The sequence below is a fragment of the Mesoplodon bidens genome (assembly GCF_964165515.1).
Source record: "Mesoplodon bidens genome assembly, chromosome: 10".
NCBI lineage: Eukaryota > Metazoa > Chordata > Mammalia > Artiodactyla > Ziphiidae > Mesoplodon > Mesoplodon bidens.
This window is the reverse complement of record NC_138172.1, coordinates 98,491,170-98,516,878: the sequence shown is the minus strand read 5'-3', so window position 1 is coordinate 98,516,878 and position 25,709 is coordinate 98,491,170. Positions and strand designations below refer to the sequence as shown.

The 25,709-nt window shown below is 37.7% G+C and overlaps 1 protein-coding gene across 1 annotated transcript in view; it reads right to left on the bottom strand.

Annotated features, from left to right (window-relative positions):
* Nucleotides 1-25,467, bottom strand: part of LOC308624337 (uncharacterized protein) — a gene marked incomplete at its 3' end in the record, with an annotated part of 268,953 nt that extends 243,486 nt beyond the window's left edge. The window contains 2 exon segments of the mRNA XM_081247419.1: nucleotides 4,464-4,524; nucleotides 25,414-25,467. Coding sequence (XP_081103545.1) covers nucleotides 4,464-4,475 — 12 coding nt within the window. The 5' untranslated portion in view covers nucleotides 4,476-4,524; nucleotides 25,414-25,467.
* Nucleotides 25,468-25,709: the final 242 nt, after the last annotated feature.

Here is a 25,709-nt window from a genome sequence, read left to right as displayed (position 1 = left end):
CTGAGAATCTCTTTTTTGAAATACAAAATAAATATTTAGTGTACCGTAGAAGAAAAAGTTATTTCATACCACTACGAACAAAATCGAGGGAAAAATGTACTCAAGACATCTTTGACTTTCTCTAAAAAGGTGGGGAGAGGAAACCTATGTGGGTAAAAATTGCAACCAAAAACAAACTCACTTCAAGTAATATTTTAAGATTTTTATGAGAAAATACATGACAAATGTTAGAGAGAATTCCAGTAATTAGATTTTTTTTCTTTAGCTAAGGAATTCTGACATTTCATTTTACATCCAGAGTTAAAGTAGAATAAAGTATTCCGTGCATTGTTCTATTTAAAAGGTACGAATAATATCTAGAAGGTTGGTTCACAATCTGGTACAGATCCTAAAAATTGCTAAGATGCATGGTATTCTCCTCACATGGTAAAATGTGTGCTTAAGTAACAATAGAAAGTAAATACATTAATTTTCATACTTTCTCAATTTTTAATGTAAGAAGATTAGACTACATTCATTTAAAACTTGGTAAACTTTTAAAAACAGTAGTTCACAACTGCACTAAACGTCCCTACATTTTACTAAGAAAGAGGTTGACGTGGTGTTTTTTTCACAGCCTTCATCTGAGGTAACGGCAGATATTAGTTTTCTTGACATGGTTCAGTAATTTTGGCACCTCACTCCTTTCAGATCGAGTTAAACATGCTTTTAAATAGATGGATGTGGCCTATTAATAGACCTCATTTCCTTACTAAGGACTTCAAATGAAATTAAGTACTCTCTCCAATGTTAAAAGGGTCTCAGATATTTTCACAAGTTCACATATTCAAAAAGAAAGCAAAGTCTGATCGTACACTCCAGAGATAAAGTCTTTGAGAGGATTACCAAGTGATGGTTTATATTCTGTGACCTCTTTACTAGTAACACATGTTCAAGAGGAAATTGGGAGTGATTTCCGACTTCTCTCCTGTGTCAATTTCCTCACTCTTTTCTCTCCTTTACACATGGGCACCTTTAAGCGGTGTAAATTGCATTTTCCTCCACCCTCTTCTCAATTTAGATTCTCTCTTTCTTGATGAGATTTTATCTCTTTGGCTCATACTAAATAATCCTTCGGTTACATTTTACACCAATTCCTTCATTCATTACCACTTGATAAGTTAGCATACTCATGTGTTATTATTTTTAACAGGTTCACATTAATGTGTTAAGTATCCGTATTGTATCCCAAAAATTAAATTAAAGAAACAAAATTTATTCCCTAGTATCTTCCTGCTTCTCACTGATATCTATTTAGCTCTGAAAAAAGAAAGCAAAATATATAGAAGTCTTAACTAATACTACTATGGATATTCCTTATGGCTTTTTTCCTTCACATTTCTATTTAACTGATATAATATACTCTAACTTTAAAATCAAAATGACCACTTTCTAGTAACACAGTTATATGTGTGCTTAGTGATAAATCTATTTCTCTTACAGGTCTTTCTCTGAAATTTTGGGAAGGTTCTTCTATTAAATATAAGTATATGATAGAGTGTAGAAGAAAATAAGTAATACTTTGTGATCTGAACAAAGGGGGAAAAAAACTGCCTGAAATTTGTAAGAACTGACAGTGTTTTCGATGATATTTTCCTTTTCATTAAAAAGCAGCAAATATCTTTTGATGCCGACTCGCTCAACTCGAAAGGACATCAACGATCTAATAACAAACGCGCGCCACAGCAACAAACTCATTTCTAACCCGTGACAACCAAAACCTAGGAAGTTTTTAAAAGAACGTGATTGTCGTCAGGAGGCATCGGGTCCCCGGGTGCAGCGCCCAGCTCTGGCTGCCCTCACAGGCACGGCCGAGGGGCCCGGGCAGCGCGGCTCCAAGCCTGGTGGGCACAGACCAGCAAGAGAGTGAATTCTGCATACTGCACAGCTCATCGCTCAGTTCAGGGCAGTCAGATTGCATCTGGGATCAACCGATTGTGCTTCATGAAACCGTCAGCCCGCATCTGTGTCTGGCTGTTTTCTCCTGTCCGGCTGTAAACAAGGCCGGCTCTGGGGTCTTCGCCCTCCTTCACGTGCGCGGAGGACCCCGCAGTCAGACCCGCTCAGCAGCCTCAGAGCCAAAGTTAAAGTTCCTTCTTCCAGACAGCGGTTCCAGGGCGTACCGGGGAGTCATGGGAAGAAGCAACTTTGGAATGACAGACTCAGGGTCCCTTTTCAGAGATGCATACCTTAGATTCCTACGCAGCCTGGCGTGGCATGTCTCTTCCAAGAAATTAATTTAGGTGTTCCTAACATGAGCCACTGTTGTTGTTTTTTTCGGCCAACTAGCTCAGTAGCGTCATCATGATGAGGAGGAGGGGTGGTGGTGATTGTTTTTGTTGTTTCACTGCTCTGGGGCTTTGCTTGGATCAGCCAAAAAAAAAAAAAAAAAAGGCACAGATAGAAATACTCTCAATCTGGTCCACCTCCAGGAACCCAATCATGCCTGAATTGCTGCGAGGAGTGTAATGATGGTAAACAGGAACAGGTATGTTGGCTTCTGTTCTCACCCATTTCGGCCATCGTGTTGCCTTTACAATAAAGCAAAATACGGTTCGGAAGCAACATCATCTCAATAATAAAAGGTAGGGGGTGCCATGGAAGCCATCTTCCTTGGCAAGTGACATAAAGGTAACATTTAGTGTCCACGATATTGAATTCTCCTAGCCAGCTGGTGTGTCCCTGTTAAGACTTTCATTTATTCGGCTTGAGCTGGAACTCTTTTTGTTCTCCCAGTCTATTACTTTGTCGATTTAAGGGATAACAGCCAAAGTGAAACAGCTTGCAATTTGCACCTGTATGCTCTAAGCATTCCATGTTAGATTACGTGGGGAGCACACTCTTCACTTCTAATGAGAATAAGACTGGGTAGGGCTGAATGCAATTTTATTGGGGGGGCTTATAGGGTATTATAGTGTTTTTTCTTCTGTAAATGATCTGATAAGGACCTCTGCATTTTCATCTTTTAGAGTTCCCAGAGTAGAAGAATAACACTCAAAAAATATAAAGCTGCATATTCTTTTTTAAAAAATTAAATGTCATTTAACTATGAACTGAATTAATATTCAGCCTGAGTTGCCTCAGATGAGAAAGAAAACATTTCAATGCTAAATGATTTCCAAGTTGTTGTAAGATAAAACACCTATACAGACCTTTAATTTGTAAAACTGGCCATGAAAAAAAAAAGTAGATAAAAACTTTTTAGATATGTTTCAGAAATGGGACTAGCTTTGGAAAAAAATGTCAAGTGCTTGAAAGTCAACCAAAGTCCTCTGCTTATATTGCCTTTGAAAATTTAAGAACTGAATCGAAAATAAAACTTCAAGTGACTGACTTCCATATCATACATAGATATAGATATATTTATCTAAATCATTATCATGTGAATCACAGATTAAATTTCCAGCAAATGCAAAAATGTCAGCACATATGATTCTCTCCAACCTTTTCTAGAAGTTCTGTGCATCCCCCTCAGTTTTGATTCCTTTGAGGCATTATATCAGTGGGCTGTCATCTATGTTTCAAGAATTTAAATTAAGCTCATTGCAATGAAAGAACTTTAGTTATGGCTTATAGCATTTTCCCAAACCTTATGTATTTTTTTAAAAATCATCATAATAATGTTTGAATAATTTGGCAAAACATCCTTGAAGATGATCCAAAATTTACTAATTATATTTATATATCTTCTGTTAATCAAAGGGCCCATGTTACATTTGGATTCCACAAATTTCTCACATTGGCACTTCTTGTTGAAATAATCATGACAGGTTAAATGAAGTTGAGGTGTTCACAGACGTGGTCTCGCTGGTAATTACTCTAGTTTAATATGATTGTTGGCCCGCACCTCGCCTGACAGAGAACCTTCCAACTTGTCAGTGATGGACCCTTTCAGCACAGCTTCAGGAGCTCCGCCAGCCACTGCTGAGTCTGGTTAGGTCAAAGGGTTGAGCCATGTGTAATTCAGAACAGAGGAGGTCCCACGGTCACTCCACAAAAACAATTACACTACTTATTTCACTCTAGCCCTTGCCCAAAACTCACAGGCCTCACAGTTTCAGTGCAGTCAATCTAATTCTGCCCCTGGGCGATAAGCCACATGAAAATATGTGGTGCTGTGTTTATAAATCTAATCAAAAATAGAACAGTGGACAGGCACAGTGAAGCCCTACTATGGATTATGGGAATCCTTGGAAATTCTGAAGGCACTTCTGTTAAACTTCTAGAGACTCTTTTGCTATTACATTGTCTGCTACACTCGTTGATCATCCTCTTTATTCGTAAGTGCTGCAAAAGAGACTACATTTCTGCTCACCTCTGGACTTTCCCTCCACAGATAATATTATGAAAAATAAAGCTTAAAAGGCTGCTTTTAAAGTCAAAAATAAAAATCAAAGAAGGGGCTACTGTGTTATCAATCTTACCTGTCTATCCATGTTTCCGGCTCCTTGCCCTTGGCAATACACAGATTTAAGTCAAGTTCCTCTAAAAAAGAAAAATATTTGAAAACTAGAATAAATTGGTCCCATTTTAAGACATATTAAGCAATTTGGAGTAGGAGAGATAGAGCTATGATGCTTCTTAATGGTCCCCCCAAATCTCAGTATAAAGTCAATAGGATTTGATTTGGTGCCTTTTTAAAAAATTTTTAGCAAACTTTATTGAAGTATAGTTGATTTACAATGTCATGTTAGTTTCCAGTGTACAGCATAGTGATTCAATTATACATATACATATTCTTTTTCAAATTCTTTTCTCTTATAGGTTATTACAAAATATTGAGTATAGTTCGTCATGCTGTACAGATGGTAACTTGTTTTCATTGTTGTTGTTCTTGTTTGCTTAGCCAGACTACTAATAAACTGAGAGCTGGCAAATAGTCACAAGATGTTTTACAAAAGTAATCTGTAAGGAAAATTCAAACTTCATCTAGACAGCCTATACTTCCTGTTTTTATGCTTAAAATGTGGCCAGTACAGACTGCACTGAAGTTTATGATGAAAACTTGCTGTCACATGCTTTTGGTAGCTTTTATATTTCTCTTTTTAAAAATTAGAATCTGGTTCTGCGACTGTCATAGTAGATAATATCTGATAAAGTCAATGGTAGATATGTGTACTTAGGTACCAAGCAGATTAAATCCTGAGAACATTATCCAGCAAAGATATGGAACACACACACTTCACAAAAGGAAATGTGTTTGTAACACTCATAAAACTCCTAGAGTCATGCAATAAATTATCAAATTCAATCTGTAAGCTATTCCATTTGATATTATTTCAATTGATAAAAATACTACACTAGAATACAATCAGGGGCCAGATGATTATAATAAATGGGAAATGAGTGATAGTCCCAGCATTTATTAGATTACTGTAAATAGTCACCAAAAGAGCCTTTTAAACTTGGAATTTGCCCTTTTGAAATGGTTATCAGTATTTGGCAGTAAAACAAAGTACATCATGTATGAATGATATATATGACATATTTTTTTCATTCAGAGGTCTCAGTCATAGTTTTAAAAAGTCACTCCACAAAGGGCAAGTGAGCTCTTACATGGCAATCAATGTTGCAAAAGGAAAGATTTCAGTCCTTTTAGTATTAACTTTAAAACTCATTTTTATGTAAGAGCGACATGAAAGATGCAAAAGGTATATCGATTACTTCCTAAAATAAGGGAAATACACGTAAAATTATTTAAAAGAAAAAGCTGACATCAAAATGAGAAAATTTTAGTCAAGTAACAGAAATTGAAGTTCAACTTGCTTGTTTTTTCCATGACACAGTGACTGAAGAGGAATTTAAAAACATCTATTACTGGGAATTAACGTGAAGTGGAAATCTGTTTTCTTTTGTTTCCTTGAATTTGGTAGCAATCTAACAGTTAATATTTGTCTTTAAAATGTTTGTAATTTGTAAAGTTGGTCATGTTTTTCTCTTCATAAATTTATTTGGAGACATAGAATTCAACACATGCAAGCCAAGAAGTACAGGTTGGCTCTATTCACATCAATATAGTGCTCAGGAGACTTCCAAATGAGGCAGACCACTTCTCTCCCTTCACAGAAGGCTGCATTTTAAACATCGTTCTGCACCAATATTCAGAATGTAATACTGGTACAGTAAGACTGAGTACAGGTGTGAAGTAAGCTCATGATCCCTTCATTTTCTCATAGAAAGCATGTAGTTGAATCTAGAAAATACTTTGATAGAACCAAGTGGTGTATCATTTTAAAAGCAGGTTATCACTAGAGAAGTAAAACTGAGTATTCCTTGGTCTCATGAGTAAAAGGTGTGGCAGAAGTTCCCTCCCTGCTTGGAATCTCTGGGAGCTTAGATCAAGTATCATTTGCAATAACGAATGTCACTCTCCAAGGCTCCATGAGCTGGAATTTGGGGTTTGTAGTCATATGCCTTACAACTGAGAGACAGCCTGTCAAACAGAGGTAATAAAGAATAACCAATGAAAGTGGAGTGTTAAAGTCCCCTACTATGATTGTGTTACTGTCGATTTCCCCTTCTATGGCTGTTAGCTTTTGCCTTATGTACTGAGGTGCTCCTATGTGGGGTGCATAAATATTTACAATTGTCGTATCTTCTTCTTGGATTGATCCCTTGATCATTATGTAGTGTCCTTCCTTGTCTCTTGTAATAGTCTTTATTTTAAAGTCTATTTTGTCTGATATGAGAATTGCTACTCCAGCGTCCTTTTGATTTACGTTTGCATGGAATATCTTTTTCCATCCTCTCACTTTCAGTCTGTATGTGTCCCTAGGTCTGAAGTGGGTCTCTTGTAGATAGCATATATACAGGTCTTGTTTTTGTATCCATTCAGCCAGTCTATGTCTTTTGGTTGGAGCATTTAATCCAATTATATTTAAGGTAATTATCAATATGTATATTCCTATTGCCATTTTCTTAATTGTTTTGGGTTTGTTACTGTAGGTCTTTGCCTTCTCTTGTGTTTCCTGCCTAGAAAATTTCCTTTAGCATTTGTTGTAAAGCTGGCTTGGTGGTGCTGAATCCTCTTAGCTTTTGCTTGTCTGTAAAGGTTTTAATTTCTCCGTCAAATCTAAATGAGATCCTTGCTGGGTAGAGTAATCTTGGTTGTAGGTTTTTCCCTTTCATCACTTTAAATATGTCCTGCCACTCCCTTCTGGCTCTCAGAGTTTCTGCTGAAAGATCAGCTGTTAACCTTATGGGGATTCCCTTGTGTGTTTTTTGTTGTTTTCCTGTGCTGCTTTTAATACTTTTTCTTTGTATTTAATTTTTTTGTTTTTGTGGTAAGTGGGCCTCTCACTGTTGTGGCCTCTCCCGTTGCGGAGCACAGGCTCCGGATGCGCAGGCTCAACAGCCATGGCTCACGGGCCCAGCCGCTCCGCGGCATGTGGGATCTTCCCGGACCGGGGCACGAACCCGTGTCCCCTGCATTGGCAGGCGGACTCTCAACCGCTGCGCCACCAGGGAAGCCCCTGTATTTAATTTTTGATACTTTGCACAACAAAGGAAACCATAAACAAGACGAAAAGACAGCCCTCAGAATGGGAGAAAATATTTGCAAATGAAGCAACTGACAAAGGATTAACCTCCAAAATTTACAAGCAGCTCATGCAACTCAATATCGAAAAAACAAACAACCCAATCCAAAAATGGGCAGAAGACCTAAACAGACATTTCTCCAAAGAAGATATACAGATAGCCAACAAACACATGAAAGAATACTCAACATCACTAATCATTAGAGAAAGGCAAATCAAAAATACAATGAGGTATTACCTCACACCAGTCAGAATGGCCATCGTCAAAAATCTACAGACAATAAATGCAGGAGAGGGTGTGGAGAAAAGGGAACCCTCTTGCACTGTTGGTGGGAATGTAAATTGATACAGCCACTATGGAGAACAGTATGGAGGTTCCTTAAAAAACTAAAAATAGAACTACCATACCACCCAGCAATCCCACTACTGGGCATATAACCTGAGAAAACCGTTAATTCAAAAAGAGTTATGTATCACAATGTTCATTGCAGCTCTATTTACAATATCCAGGACATGGAAGCAACCTAAGTGTCCATCAACAGATGAATGGATAAAGAAGATGTGGCACATATATACAATGGAATATTACTCAGCCATAAAAAGAAACGAAATTGAGTTATTTGTAGGGAGGTGGATGGACCTAGAGTCTGTCATACAGAGTGAAGTAAGTCAGAAAGAGAAAAACAAATACCGTATGCTAACACATATATTTGCAATCTAAATTTTTTTTAAAAACTGGTTCTGAAGAACCTAGGGGCAGGACAGGAATAAAGACGCAGATGTAAAGAATGGACTTGAGGATGCAGGGAAGGGGACAGGTAAGCTGGGACGAAGTGAGAGAGTGGCATGGACATATATGCACTACCAAATGTAAAATAGATGGCTAGTGGGAAGCAACTGCATAGCCCAGGGAGATCAGCTCGGTGCTTTGTGACCACCTAGAGGGGTGGCATAGGGAGGGTGGGAGGGAGACGCAAGAGGGAGGAGATATGTGGATATATGTATAGGTATAGCTGATTCACTTTGTTATAAAGCAGAAACTAACACACCATTGTAAAGCAATTATACTCCAATAAAGATGTTAAAAAAAAAAAAAAGAATAATCGAGCCACCGTGAGCTGTAGAAGAATCAGAGAGCATGTGACCTGGCTGTAGGGCATAAAAAGACGTGGGCAATATATTGATTCTGGCCTAAACATTGATACCTGAATGTGTGTTCCCAGTGCAATTCCTGGGAATTTAATTTGAAGGCCTCCAAAGTAGGAAAGAACTGCTAAAAAGTAAAATATGACCCAGTTACTAAAAGTTGCGACAAGTAGATGAAGAAAATAGGTGTGAGGCCAGTGCCAGTGGCCAGATCTGTGAGAAGGACACACGGACAGCAGAGTGAAGTCTGAGGAGTGGGCAGGATTAGGAGCCAAATAGGAAAAGATGGACGGAGAAGAGCTATGAGCACAGAGGGGCGATGAAAATGAGAATGATAAGTTCAGAGAACAATGGGTAGAATCTGTCAGCAAATCATAATTTCAATAAATTAGTGCTTTATGAACAGCCACCACACCCCTAAAAACCTATCACTTGTATAACTCGCAAAAGATGGAGCCAATCAGAAAACTGATATATTTGCCAAACTATCTGTATGACCTATATTGTCAAGAAAGCCCAAAGTAGCGTTCTTTTCATTAGAAAAGAAAAAAGAAAGAAAAGAAAAATAACAGTTATAAACACTATCAATTTATCAAGCCAAACCTTGTTTTTGGCTTTTCAGGAACATTTGACTTAATGAACTAATGAGCACCATTATGGAATTTTCACTCTGGCTACAAATTTGGACCACGGAGTAGCATGTTTGTTGAAATTCAGGCAGCCTACAACAGGAATCACGTTTTAAAAGCTGGCCTCAAACTTGCAAGCAGGTTGATAACTGCAATATAACCTGCTTGCAAGTAACCCGTTGACCATATCCTCTTGGGCCCAGGTTAATAATCACTAAAAATCTAATTTGTACAGTCACTTTTTTTTTTTGGTTTGTTTTAAGGCTGATCTTAAAATGGCTTTCACTGAAATTGTTGACCTTGTATTGCAAATTAAATCCTGGCATTGCCAAATCTCTGACAACTGGTTCATTGCTTCCAGAGAAGGGAATTAGCATGGCTACAGCTGTCATTCCATTGCATTTTTCTTCTCAAGCAGACCAGCAAGGGCAAAAATGGTGTTAGACAGAGGTCGCAAGCCAGATTCTGTCTGCAAACATGTTTTGTTTGACCTCCACAGTAATTTAAAACATATTGAGCCAATATTTTAAAATAAGAAAATTGCAGTCAAAATCCGACTTCTGGCTTCTCTTGGAAAATTAAAAAATTCGGCAACATCGCGGGTGCGTGGTGGCAGCATGCTCTTTAGGCAGTGTTATTAGTGTCTAGGGTCCCCACTCTCCCTGTTGCAGACCACAAACCAAAATGTAAGCTCCATAAAGGCGAGTCTTGTTGACTTCATTGCTGCATCCTCAGAGCCTAGAATAGAGCCTGGCAAGTGGTGGGTGCTTGGCAAATATTTAATGTTGAAGGAAATGGTCTCAGGAGCAGACAGGTAACTTTAGTGGGTGACTTTTTAAAACAGTAGACAGTGCCCAGGAACTGTCACAACATGCCTCAATCTAAAAAAAAAAAAAAAAAAAAAAAGTGCAGGTCAAATAAATTCTGCCAGTCCTCGGGCAGAGAGAGAGACAGAGTATTCACATATCATTCTGCTTGCTCGGCTGTTTTTCTTATGAAGAAATATTTCTCTGTATCCCTGCCACTCTCAAAAGTAAAGCTACAAGTGTCAAGGAAAATGATAGTGATCACAGACCCAGCACACTTCACTCATTTATATTTCTTGCCTGGCCTCTACAGACATCTGAATTTGACACCTCTGGGAGAGAGATGAGAGTAGGCTGACACCCATAATAACAAACTGGTCTACTAGTACTCCTCTCTCATTCTGCCCAGTAGTTTTCTGTACTACAATCTAAATCTATATTAGAGCATAAATTAAAAGGGGACTATAAAACCTACCTGGGAAAGTCACTAGTTAAACCTAACACACTATCACTTAAATAAAGAGTCAGAATAACACTGTGGAATAAACTTGTGTTTACAGCTAGAAAGACACTGGTGCAAATCTCTTGCGCATGCGGAAGTTGCTTAACCTCTAAAAGTCTCCAATTTCTCTGCATAATAGTTGAGAAAATTTAAAAATTATATATGCCAGACTTCCAGCTTCCACTTAAGGTATAGAAAGCTGGAAAGGGTGTTGTTGCCAAACATAAAGAAAAAATAACATCCTGAATGTCTGCAAATTTACAACTTTTATGAAACCCACCAGGGAGCTGAAGTCACAGCGTAACCAACTAATCCAAAATCTAAGGAAAGAGCAATGCCTCTAAGGAGTAACAGGCTGCAAACACTTGCTTACTGGAGCAGACATGGAACCCTTTAGAAGCCAGTAAGGAGAATTCAGCTAAAAATTTTTAACAAATTTCTGAAATTGTTAACCAGGTCTGAATGTGACCTAGTGTGAGAATATAGAACTTGTGGGATCTTCAGACACAAGGGTAATTCACAGATGTTCACAGGCTCTTCTCCATGGACCTCCTGGGTTCTCAGGAGAAAACTGGGTGCAAGGTGAGAGTTCAGAGCAGTGATTCTAATTAGAGGGCAATTATACCTCCAAGAGGATATCTGGCAAAGTCTGGAGACATTTTTTATTTCCATACCTGGAAGGACGCTACTGGTGCCCAGTAGTTAGAGACCAGGAGCACTACTAAGCATTTTGCAATACATAGAATAACTCACTACAACAAAGAACTATCCAATCCAAAATGTCAATAAAGCTGCCGTTGAGAATCAGAGAAAACCTCTCTTGTGATGGAACAGAGTCACTGTAGAAAAATGCAAAGGCCCACCTGGATACTCCACCTTTATCTCCCTTCAGAAACAAAAGCCTTCATTTTCTGGAGAATGTCAGTAAACCCTGTTGTCCCCAGCCAAGGTTAAGATCCGTTGCAGCTGAGAGAAGAGAACAGAAAAATACCCTCTAGCCCTGGATTGGGGCAAGAAAACATCCTGGACCAAACTCTTAAAAGTCTCCTACCTAAGAAAGAGGGGCAGGATCTGAGATGACCCCATCCTTGGGGCACAGAGACACAGCTCCTTCCTGAGAAGAACACCTGCTCAGCTTACCATGAGGCTACCAGGCACTGAGCAGCAAGTAACATCAGTGTACAGCTGAGAGAGGGGAGACTATGGAGACTGATGCTCCCTCAAGTGCAGTCACAATGGAAAAACTTAAACTTGAGGCTTGAGCAGACATTGAGGAACCTTCTCTGAAAACCAGCCATCATTTTAAGCACAAGTTAAAACTAAGACTAAGACGGGAGCTAAGTCTGTGGTACACTGATGATAACCCTAATCCTAATCAAGCCCAGTTCAAGTACTCACGAGACAGATCAACCTCCCACATGGAAAGACTAACAAAATAAAAGATATGCCATTTCTGGGTGTGAATAATATCTACTTCAGTCTCTACTGTTCTACCCTAGATAATCAGCTTTCAAACACTGTTAGGTGACAAGGGGAAAAACAAAGAAAAACAAAACATCATGCCAAGAGACAAAGAGATCAAAAGAAGCCAACTTGGATCTGACCCAGATGTCAGAACTACCAGAGAGAGAATTTTAAATAATATAACTAGATAAAGTGACGTACGTCATCAAGATGGCAACATAGGTGATTCCTGACTTCAGTTCCCCTTTACAAGAAGATAGCAACTATCCGTGGACCAGACACCACCGTGAAAATCCCAAAACCCAGAGGGTGAGGCTGAAATATACCCCTGGACAACAGAGATCCAGAAGGACAGCATTACAAAGACAAGAGGAGCGGTTTCACTGACTGCATCAACCCTCCCCCAGGCCGACACAATGCTTAACCGAGGGCTCCCCTGGGCCTACAGTTTCCCCAGTATGAAAAAGAGAACCCAAGGTGGATATTCAGCTTCCCCAGCATTGAGGGATATTTGCTGGGAGACTCACTTGGGTCTGACCTCATAGGAATCACTGGGGGAACCTTTGGAGCTCAGCCACTGGGAATCAAATAGAGATGGAGAAGGTGTCAGAGCTTATAGCAACTACTGCTCAGATCTTGTTGATCTTGTTGACACCAGGTTCCTGCTCACCACAGTGTCCAAGAAGAGAGCCCAGCTAGTAGCTCTGCCCATCTTCAGAGCCAAGCTGGTGGCCCCATGTGGGCAGAAATCTCAGTTGACGGTTCTGTCTGTTCAAATCCCAAGCCAAAGAGCTAAGTGTCCATGGAGCACATCTTATGGCCCACCAAGCAAGGGTACAAACTTGCAGTCCCACCCAACTGCCGAGCATAACCTCCAGTCCTGCCCCATCAGGAAACATGGCCACAGATGCCCAGTAGGTGTAGAGCACATCCTATAGCCTATATTGGGCAGCGACCCAAGACAGCAGCCTTGCCCAGTTGTTGACCCTGACCCTGCATAATCACAGAGCCTGAATAGTGACCCAGAGCAGCCTCAGAGTCCAGTCTACAGTAATGCTCAGCTTCAGAGTCCAGCATACAACCCCACTCAACAGTGAAGCCCAGCATATGACCCTGCTTGATTGCTAAACACAGACTGTGGCTTTGCCCAGTCATGGAGTCACAGAGCATATAGCCTGCGATTCCACCCAACCCGGGATTACAGACAGCAACTTTGTCTAACTGTAGAGCATAGTCTCCAAGCCAACTCAACTGTGGGTACAGCTGGAGGCCCCACCTGACCAGAGAGCCAAATTAGCAATCACCCCCAACTGCAAACCACAGCCAGTGACCTACTGGATTGCATGAAAGTCATATATCTGATAATGGGTTAATATCCAAATTATATAAGGAACTCATGTAACTCAATAGTGAAAAAATATCAATTAAAATATGAGAAAAAGACCTGAATATACATTTTTCTAAAGAAGACATACAAATGACCAACAGGTACATGAAAGGGGGATCAACATCACCAATCATCAGGTAACTGCAAATAAAAACCACAGTGAGGGGGTTTCCCTGGTGGCGCAGTGGTTGAGAATCTGCCTGCCAATGCAGGGGACATGGGTTCGAGCCCTGGTCTGGGAAGATCCCACATGCCGTGGAGCAACTAGGCCCGTGAGCCACAACTACTGAGCCTGCGCTCCACAACAAGAGAGGCTGCAATAGTGAGAGGCCCACACATCGCGATGAAGAGTGGCCCCCACTTGCTGCAACTAGAGAAAGCCCTCGCACAGAAATGAAGACCCAACACAGCCAAAAATAAATAATAAATAAATAATAAATAAATTTTAAAAAAACCACAGTGAGGTATCACCTCACACCTGTTTGATAAGCTGTTATCAAAAAGACAAGTGATAACAAGTGCTGGTGACGACGTGGAGAAAAAGGAGACCTTGTACACTGTTGGTGGGAATGTAAATTGGTGCAGCCCCTATGGGAAACAGTATGGAGGGTCCTCAAAAAATTAAAATAGAACTACCATATGATCCAGCCATCCCACATCTGGGTATATACCTGAAGGAAACTAAATCACTATGTCAAAGAAGCATCTGCAACCCCATATTTACTGCAGCATTATTTACAATAGCTAAGACATCTAAACAACCTAAATGTCCATCAATAGATGAAGGGACAAAGAAGAAGTGGCTCATATATGCAATGGAATATTATTCAACCATAAAAAGTAAGGAAATTCAGACAGAGACAAATAATGTATGATCTCATTTATATGTGGAATCTGAAAAAAAAAAACGCACAATCAGAGACTGTGACATCACTAGTCAAAAATGAGCTTGTTAAAAAAAATAGAACTCAGGCCCACCAGACCTACTGAATCACAATCTGCACTTTTACAATCTCCCCAGTGTACTTTTGTACCCATGAATAGTTGAAAGGTTCATTTCTACCTCGACATGTCTTTTCTGTCTGAGAAATACACACATTTTATCCAGTTTGATATAAATAAAACACTCAAAAATGCAAAAAAAAAAAAAAACCCACAGAAACAGAAAGTAGGTTTGTCACTGCTGGGGTGGAAGTATGGATGTGGGGGAAATGGCTGAAGGTGGTCAAAGTGTATAAACTTCCAGTTCTAAAATAAATAAGTTATGTGATCTAACTTATAGCATGGTAAATATACAGTACATGGTAAAAATACAGTACTGTATTTTTTACTTGAAACTTAAGTGAGTAGATGTTGAAAGTTCTCATTACCAAAAAAAGTAAGTATGTGAAGTGATGGATGTATTAACTAACCTTACTGCGGTAATCATTTTGCAAAATCTGTGTATATCAAACCATCATTCTGTATACCTTAAAATTACATGGTGTTATATGTCAATTATATCTCAGTAAAGATGGAAGAAAACATGTAATTAATGTGTTAAAAGCTCTAGTATAAAAAGTCGGCAACATAATGAATATATGAGGAATTTCAGCAGAGAGATAGAATAATAAAGAATCAGATGGAAATGTAGAAATGAGCAATATGGTAAGAGAAATGCAGAATGCCATCAACAGACTTATTAGTAGTCTCAGTACAACTGAGAATAAAATCAGTTGAACTCAATCTATCAGCAACAGAAATTACCCAAATTAAAACAGAAAGATAAAAAGACAGCAAAAAAAAAAAAAAAAAAAAACAAAATAGAGCAGAGTATCCAAAAGTAGTAGGAAAATTCCAAATGGACCAACACACCTGTAATTTTGAATATAGAAAAAAAAGACAGATAGGCAAAAAAATCATCAAAGGAATAATGACTAAAAATTCCCTCAAATTAATTACAGGCACCAAAGCAGAGATTAAAGGAGTTCAGAAAACACCAAGTAGGATAAAACACACACATGTATACACATCATATAAACCATTGAAAACCAACAGCAAAGAAGAAATCTTGAAGCTAATCAGAGAAAACAGGCATATCACACATAGAGGAACAGAATTAAGAATTATAATAGACTTCTCATCAGAAACTCTGCAAGCCAGAAGAGTGTGGACAGACATCTTTAAAGTGCAGAAAGAAAAACAACGCTAAGTTTAAAAATTCTATACCCAAGGAAAATATCTTTCAAAAATGATGATGAGGGATATAGATATGGCAGAATGAAGAGATGGTCAAATCCTAGCCCCCAAGAAACAATCTAAAATTGGAAGGGGGAAAGATCCAAAACAATAAATTCAGTCTCTGGAAAAAGACCAGAGGCAAACAACAGATGGAGAAACATGCATTTGTGGAAAACTGCAGAAATTAAGGAAAGTACTATGGGTACACCCTTGACCAAGGCTGCTCCAATATCTGCAGTGCCCCCTCACACCACTCCAGCTGGGCCAATGTAGTAGTGCTTCCGAGGAAGGACTGGCAATAAAAACCAGCAGTTTCACTGTTGTGGAAGGGGATTTGGTGCTGAGGACAGAAACCCCATACTCAGTTACACTGTGAGTGAGAGTAGCAAAATCAGTGGGAAACAATTGATGACAGCCCATGGCTCTATTACCCTGAGTTGCAGTCCCACTTGGGGTGAGCAGTAGACCGTTCAACTCATCAGAAATTTGACAAGGAGATCCTGGAGTTGAGAGAGCCAAAGAAGGGCTAAATGGGTACTCCACGGATCCCTGTTGACCGGGAGGCTGCGCACATGTGCAGGGAAGACTCAAGAATATCCAAGCTATCTGCACATCCCCAGTTGACTTGGATGCTATGCAGATCTGTAGGAAAGACCTGGGAGGACCTGGCAGAAAGTAAGACTGTGAATTTTTGAAAACTGAATTTTAAACATGTTCCCAGTCCCACACCCAGATCCATCAGCAGAGGAGGGAGATCTTACAGACTCAAGGTGTCTGTGGACCATCATTGGTTGACCACCGTGCTATGCAGACACGGAAGAGCCTCTATAAAGCCAAGCTAAGACTGTTTATTAAAGTTTTTAAAAAACTGAGCAGAGACAGAAGCAGCCACACATCACAGGGAAGACAGACTCAACAGATTAAGTTCAGAAACATTACTAAAAACAAAATAAATGAAAACAAGCCAAACAACAAAAGCAAAATAAAACAACAGCAATAGTCATCCTCAAGGCAAAAACTCAAAATCATATTTGCTACACCATATTATCTAAGATTCAGGTTTTCAACAAAAATTTATAGGACAGTGAAGAAATAGAAAAGTGTGACCTATATTCAGGAAAATAAGCTGTCAACAAAAATTAACTCTGAGCGGGTAAGGAAGTTGTATTCAGTAGACAAAGACTTCAAAGCATTTTTTATAAAATGTTCAAAGAATTCAAAGAAACCATGGCTAAGAAATTCAAGGAAAATGTATTAACAGAATCAAATATAAGAAATCTTAAAAAAAAATAGAACCTATATAAACGGTCAGATGGAAATTCCAGAATTGAAAGATGTAATGATTACAATGAAAAATTCACTAGAGGGGTTCAACAACTCGTGAAATGAGATAATAGAGAAGGAATTAAGAATATTAAAGATAGACCCATAGAAATTATCCAATTCGAAGAGAAAGGAAAAATGTGGAGAAAAATGAACAGAGCTTCAGAGACCTATGAGATATCAAGCATAAGCAACGTACATGTAATGAGAGTCCTAGGAAGAGATAAGAAATATAAAGGGGTAGAGAAGATATCTGAAAAAATAATGACCTAACAGCAAAACATCAAAATCCATGAAATGAGACTGACAGCGAAAGAAGAAATAATTCAACAACATAATCGGACACTCAGTAACTGATAGGACTAGAAAGAAAATCAAAGAGGATATAGAAGAACACCTCTCTTAACCAACTTAACTTACCTGAGTTTTATGAGAACATCTAACCAACAACAGCAGAATAAACATCTTTTAAGTGCAGGTGGAACAATCTCTAGGAGATACCATATGCTAGGCCATAAAATAAGTATCAAAAAGTTAAAGAATTAAAATAATTCAAAGTATGTTCTCTGACATCAAATGAATTAAATTAGAAATCAAAAACAACAAAAATTGAAAATCCATAATATTTGAAAATGAAACAACCCACTCTAAATAACTCAAGTTTCAAAGAAGAAACTGCAAATGAACTTAAAAAATAATTTTAACTGAACTAAAAAGAAAACACAAGATATCAAAAAACATGGGATGCAGAAAATAGTGTTTAAAGAGAAATTTATAGCTTAAAATAGCTGCATTATAAAAGGAGGTCTTAAATCATTAATCTACATTTTCACTTTAATGAACTAAAAAAAGAGTAACAAATTAAATTCAAAGCAAGAAAAAAAGGAAAAATTTAAATTAAAGTGAAAATCAATAAAAAAGAGAAACAATAGAGAAATTTATTGAAACCAAAAGTTAGTTCTTTTAAAAGATCAACAAAATTGATACAACTTAAACCAGACTGACCAAGAAAAAAAGAGAAAAGACATAAATTATAAGAATTAGCAATGCAAGTGGGACATCACTATAGACCCTAATCAAAGTTTAAAAGACTATAAGGGAATATTCTGAATGACTTTATACTAATATATTAGAAAACTTAGAGAAAAAGGGCAAATATGTAGAAATTACCCAACTTGGTTCAAGAAAAAAATAGAAATTAAATGTACTTAAAACAAGTAAAGCAGTAAAGAATTTAAATTAGTAATTTTAAATATTCCCATTAAAAAAAAAAAAAAAAACAGCCCTGGTCCAAATGACATCAGTGGACTGAATTTGATCAAATATTCAAATAGTATCCATTCTTCACAAACTCTTTCAGAAAATAAAAGAGGAAAGAACAGTTGCCAAATTTATTTTATGATACCAAAGCCAGGCAAACACTCTGCAAGGAAAGAAAACTACAGATCAATACCCTTTATCAACATAAATGTGAAAATCCTTAACAAAATATTAGTAAACCAAATTCAGCAAAAAAACAAAAGAATGAACTTATATCCAGTACTGGGTTGAACAGTGTCCCTCCAAAATTCATGTCCACCTGGAACCTCAGTATGTGACCTTATTTGAAAATAAAATGTTTGCAGATATAATTAGTTAAGATGAGGATATACTGGATCAGGGGTGAGCCTTAAAGCCAGTGCCGGGTATCCTTATAAGAGGGAGGAGAGAGCACACATGGAGACACAATGAAAAAGTCCATTTGAAGGTTCAGGCCAAGATTGGAGTTATGCTGCCACAAGCCAAGGAGCACGGAGGGTTATTGGCAACCACCAGAAACCAGAAGAGGCAAGAAAAGATTCTTCTCTAGAGGCTTTGAAGGGAGTATAGCCCTGCTGACACCTTAATTGCAGACCTCTGAAGTAACTGAAAAATTAAATGCAGAACTGGGAGAGAATAAATGTCTGTCATGGTCTTTTATTATGGCAGTCCAAGGAAACTAATAGGGATCCTTACCTAACACCATCCACAAAAATTAACTCAAAATGGATCATAGATCTAAATGTAAAAGCTAAAACTATAAAAATTCTAGAAGAAAACATAAAAGAAAATGTTTGTGACATTGTCCTATTTACAATTAGGTATAACACCAAAAGAATGATCCATTGAAAAAATGGGAGAATTGGTGTTCAGATTAAAATTTTCTGCTCTTTAAAGATACTTGTATTAGTTTTTCATTGTGACATAACCATCACCAAAAACTCAGCAGCTTGAAACAGCATCCATTTATTACTATAGATCAAAAATCTGGCATGGCATGGCTGGGTTCTCTGCTTAGACTGAAATCAAGATGTCAGCTGGCTATATTCTCATCTGGTTTGAGGTCTTTTTTAAGCTTATTCACATTAATGTCAGAATTCAGTTATTTGCACCCATAGGACCGAAGTCCTGAATTCTTGCTGGCTGTCAGTTGGAAACCATTTTCAGCTTCTAGAGGCAACCACATTTCTTATCATGTGGCCCTCCTGTCTGCAAGACAGCAATAGTATATCGAATCTTTCTCATAATTTGAATCTCTTTGACTTCTACTTCTACAACCAGCCAGAGAAAACTTTCTGCTTCTAAAGGGCGCATGTGATTAGATTTGCCTACCTGGATTATCTCTATATCTTTTGATCAACCGACTTGGGACTTTAATTATTGCAAAATCCCTTCACAGCAGTACCTATATTAGTGTTTGATTAAATATCCAGGGGACAGAAATCTTGGAGTACCTTTATACAAGGGAAATTTGGACACAAAGACAGCTATGCATAGAGGGAAGACTATGTGAAGACACTGGAGGAACGCCGTCTATAAGCCAAGGAACACCTAAAGCTACCAGAAGCTAGAAGAAAAGAGTGGAACAGATTCCCCTTGTGGTACTTTGTTATGACAGTCCTAGCAAACTAGTATGTTATGCATCATTAAAATGTATCTCATTTATACTCTTCTCCTTTCCCCTTCTCTCTGCATCACTTCAAATTATGGACGTAATTGGATTCCACTATTGTCATACTTTCTAATGGTTACATTGAATAATATTGAACCTCTATTATTCCATAACATACAAAGTATCTCATCACTTCCTACTTTTATAAGATGAGCATCTTAGGGTCCACATCCCTCGTACACCTTTCTTTCAATCTTTTATCTCCAATCTCTTTCAACTATACCTTCACTTTTTTTCAAGAATGGAAATGTACATTCTGTTATAACAATAATAATTATAACATTTTTTGCTTTGTCTATAAATTGATTCTAACAACCAAAACCTGATAAGCTTTATAATTGTGACTGTATTAATAAAACTTATGGCAAGATTGTGTTGTTCGATAAATTATTTCTCCTCTTATTACAATGTCATGACCCCTGTGCTACTCAAAGGAGAATGTATTGGGCGTCAAGGTTAAATGGCCCTTTCATCTAATGTTTATGATTCTCACTTCCCCATCAATTTTGTTCCTCTCTTTCTCTGAAACTTCAATTCATCAAATATTTGATTCCCTGGGTGGAATCTCTGCTTCATTTAACTATCTTTCCCATATTTTCTAAATCTTTGACAGCTTTTTTTTCTACATCCTGGAACATTTCTTTAACTTTGTCTTACAACTCTTTTATTGAGTCTTTTTTTTTCTTTTTTTTTTTTAATTTCCAGTTAGACTTAATTTCTAAGAGTTCTTTTTGTTATCTGATTTTTTTAGGCATCCTATTATTGTTTTAGGAATGCAATACCTTCTTTAATTTCTCCAAGGAGAGTTTGTTTTGATTTGTTTTGTTGTAATTTCTCCACTATCTTAATTGCCTCCATTGCTCAGGATAAGGTGTTTAGTTTGCTTTTCACGGTCTTTCCATTTCATACTGCTGTTTTTCCTCAAATATTTGACGAATCCTTGGTTGACCATCTACATTTACGTACAAGAGAATTGAAAGGCTAACAAATTCTTGTGTATGCGAGTGCAACCTCTTTTTAAGGTAGACAGCCATAACTTCAAGATAGAAAGATAAGTAGGCAGCCATTAAACTGTCCTCTTACATGTGAGCATAAAGTCCCAGGATCTGTAAAACTTGTCCAAATATTCTCAGACAACTGCTTCAAAACATTTAAAGAAGAATCTCTTCAGTTTCCTCCTATTGATAAATGCCTGACTGGCCACCATTCCAAGGATTTTAATTATGTTTTGTTTGTTGTCATATCCCCAAAAAGAACTCTAAAAACTATGTATCATTTAGATGACTTTGGGTTGACATACAAAATGTTTCATCATAAAGTAAACACTTGCTACAAATGTAATTTCTCGTATACTGTAAATAGTGAAATTTTTAAATAACCCTGTTACATCACTTTTACAGACCTCATAAATGTATCCAATGGAATCTAAATGCAATAATATTCGATACCCTCTATTGCCCATTTTCAAAATACATGAACTAGCTCTTCTTTATTGTAGATAACTTGTAACATCCCTTTTTCAACTTGGACCCCTATTTCTATTTCACTTCCCCTATGGAAATTTATTGTTATATTCTCATTTGTTATATATTTGTGCTTGAATAAACATATATTTTGTTGAACACTCAATATTCATCTGCAACAAAAATATATATACAAATTGGAATTATACTTTTTTCTGCATTCTATAATCCTAGAATCCTTTATTAACTTTTTCTTCTCAATTAAGCTATAATTAGTTCACAATTGAGCAAAAGTATAAATACAGCATATAACAACTATTGATACATAATTATCAAACACAAAATGTAAAAATGTCCCTAAATAAAAGGAATGATACGGGGTCCCTCTGTTCAGTTCAGCATCTTACGCCCTGCACAACTGCTGGGGGTGCCATTCAACCCAAAGCCTGTGTGAGCATCATCCTTGAAGTAGTGCATCTGTACACGTATAAGCAGCAGCCACGTGTGGGATGTTTTGTTTAATCAGCTCATTTGTTTAGAATATTACTGACATATATTTCAGCCTCAATTTGGTTGCTATTTTTCTGGATATACACACTGAAAAACATTGTTCACATAAATAAAGGAATGAAAATGGAAGGACTTTTGTTACAATTCATGGAATCATCAAATTATTTTTAATAATCTATGAGTTGGCTCTATCTGTGCCTGAAGACCCCCTCCCCATACCCCTTTACATGCAAGAGTAAGCACTGTGTGTGAAGGAGATACAGAGGTGGCAGGGGAGAACTCTGGTTTTGTTCTCAACTTTCAAATAGACCTTGTATTTGCAATTCTGCTCTCTTCTACTGGCCAACTCCCTGGGGTGTTGCTGGATCTACTGGTTCCCTCTCCTCCAGCCACTTCCTCCAGGTGATCACTTTTTTGATCCTGCTTCTTCAACCAATGCGGTTCAACTATTTTTCCTTTTCCAGAAATTCATTGTCATCTCTTACCTGCAGATCCCTACCATCCTACATGCTTTTATTAGTCTTTTACTAACCTTTTAATAAAAACTCAAGAGAAATATGAGAAAAAATATATATATATCTTGAACCCAAAACTCATAAAAAGGCCATATTATATTCACCAGCTAAACTAAACAGACCATTAAAATATGTCCTACCCAGAGCAGTGAAGGTCTTTTTAGTGCCTGTTCAGGGCGGCCCAGCTGTTCCTTCCACCACTAAGCCTTGCCATTTTCATCATTAAAATGAACTTTGCCTAAAGGAGCCCACAAAGCACTACACTAGTGACTGTGATTAAAGTCATAGGGTCAATGAATACAAACCCATACCTGCTTTATCCTAGCAAGAATTCAGCTTTCAATTTTCCTAGCACCAAACAGAAGAAAAATTCCAAACTGCATTTACAAGGTAGTACCAATAGGGAGGAAAAGATCGCCTTTAGCAAGCACAAGCCTTTAGAAAGCACACCTGTTTCTTTGTTATTGATAGTGTGATTAATTGATCCTTAGAATCTGATTGAGAACATTGGTATATAAATCTTGTCACATGTACAGTTCCAGAAACATCACTGCTAGTGATGCATAGCACATTTCAACGGTTCCTGGCATGCATTTCTGGATTAGTGTCACATAGGGGTTCACGTGAAACAACAAGCGCCATTTGTTTATACAGTCACACTTCTATCCTTCATTTTACTTCAGATTCAACTTGACATGGGCTTTACGTATCAATAAACACATCGGTGTGGGTTTACATTTCTTCGTCAGGTATCCAGGAACAAAATATAGATTGATTCACAAGTAAAGGGGAATTAATGTCATGAAAGGATATTTTTGTTACCAAAAGAAGCAAATATTATTACTTATTCAGTGTGCCCACTACCTGAACTGTTCACTTGTTTATCCTCTCAGTCATTCCACACATATTTATTGGGCACCTAGTATATGAAGGACACTGTTCCAATGCAGTGGGAGACAATGATCCCAGTCCCTAAGGAAATTACAGCCTAGGGGAAAAATAACTAGCACATAAATAATAACAACTTCAAATAGAAAGACACAACCAATGAGATAAAAATGACGTAACTAGTCATAAGGAAACCACTGAGAAGTTGACCAAAGCCTGAGAGCCCTCAAAAAATTAGACAGAGGTGGAAAAAAAAATTCAAATTCATTGGAGATGTAAGTGTTAACAACATGGTGATTGATTAAGGACTGAGGCTTTACATATATGATATCATTTCATCCTCACTACAACCCATAAGGGAGGGTTACATTATCCCCACTTTACAGATAAGGACACTGAAACTCCCAAGAGGTTAGGTGACATGCCCAAGGCCACCTAGGAAGCTTGATCCAGGTTTCAAAGGCCAGTATGCCTTCACTGCACACTGCACACACTAAGACCACACTCTTAGCTGAGTTACTCACCTGTCACTTAGCATCTTTGACAGGCATTAAGGCCTAGAGTTGCTCCATGTGAGGTAAGTGGGGAAAAGCAAATGAAAAATTTATTATGACTGAAAAATGTGTCTTTTAACCAAGGGAAAACTAAAACCTCTTACATTGATTCCTAAGTGAATTTTTGACTAACATTCATGTGTCTAAGTTCCCCAGTTAAAGTTCTAAACTGGCCCAAAACATTAATATTTACAAATGAAAACTAGCTCTGAAAATTCCACAGATTGTAAAGAACTTAAGGCAATGTCCCCCATCTTCCTGGTTCACATAACTTCATATCCAGTGGTCAGTTGGGAAAATAGGAAAGACAGCTCATAACTATTGGAACTCTGTCTTTCTAGTTCACAGTAAACTACAAAATATTCGGTCTGACTAAACTGTTTCTTTGATTGCTATTTTGTTATTCCCACTATTATAACCACACACACACACAAATAGATTTTCACATATATATGTGGGTTTTTTGGTGGCTTACTTTTAACAAGCTGTTAAGAAGAAAATTCACTTTTTCTATCCTCTGAATGCTATCTAAAGGGAGGTTATTATCTAGAATCTGCCTTATTGTGTGTGTGTGTGTGCTGTATATACTTGTTTCAATGGATAAAACCAAAATCTTAGAACTGTCTGTATTTTTAAAATACTTCTTTTGAATCTATGAAAATCACAAAAATAATGTAACCTTTTCAAACTGTGCTAAATAATTTAGATCCAGTTTCTATTATTCTTTTGTCTCCTGGGTCACAGAGATATGGGTGGTTTGTAATCTAAGCCAGTGGCTCTCAAACTTTAGTGTACATGCAAATCACCTAGAGGGCTGCTGGGCCGGCCCACTGAATTTATACCACTAGCAACTTTGGAGGTGATACTGATGCTACTGGTTCAAAGACTAGCCTGTCAGAACCACAGCATTAAACCAATCTGAACAAGAAAGAGCACTGAACTAGGAATCAAGAGACCCAGACTCTAATACTAGATCTGTCACTGTCTTGCCAGGTAACTTTACTGAAGTCATTTGACCTCTCTCAGATTCTGTTTCTCCATTAAATTACATACTTTAATTAAATAACTTCTAAAAATCCCATGTCATTCTATAATTCTGTAACTGACCCAGAAGATAGAGACTACTCGACCATGCATACCAAATGATTTGAAAGATCAGTTCTTAACAGCTAATCCAGTCATTCTGTTTCAAGAAAAAAATATGCTATTGTCCCATTCTGTCAGTTCTGCAATAATGCCATATATGCATTCCTAAAAATCATCACATTATGCCAAACTGTGAAAAAAAGGAAAAGAGCATGATTTATGGGTAAAATGGGATTAGGGACACAACCCTAAAAAATGTTAATCAGTGACTCATAGGGAAAAAAATATAGGAACCTAATAACAGTAGCAGGGTTTCCTACAGTTTCAATGGTTAAGCAATGCACAAATGCTACAATAAATATGACACTTTACCTTGGAAAAGACTTGAAGTTTGCTGTGGACTTGGGGTGGGAAGAGTTTCAGCCTGTGAATTATTTTGAAGTGGTGGAAGGAAGGTGATCTGAAATAGAAAGTTGTAACAGCAGATGTGGTCAGATGTAGCCGATTTATCTCACTTGGGAGTTGGCACGAACATCACAGTTCAACAATCTTTTGCAGCCTTAAACCCCGGGGCATGTTTTCCTGTCTTGGAGATGAAGGTCCTTCAAAGCATGCATCTACAGTAGATACCTGTTTCATCAAATTTGAAAATTAGGTCCAATGTGTAG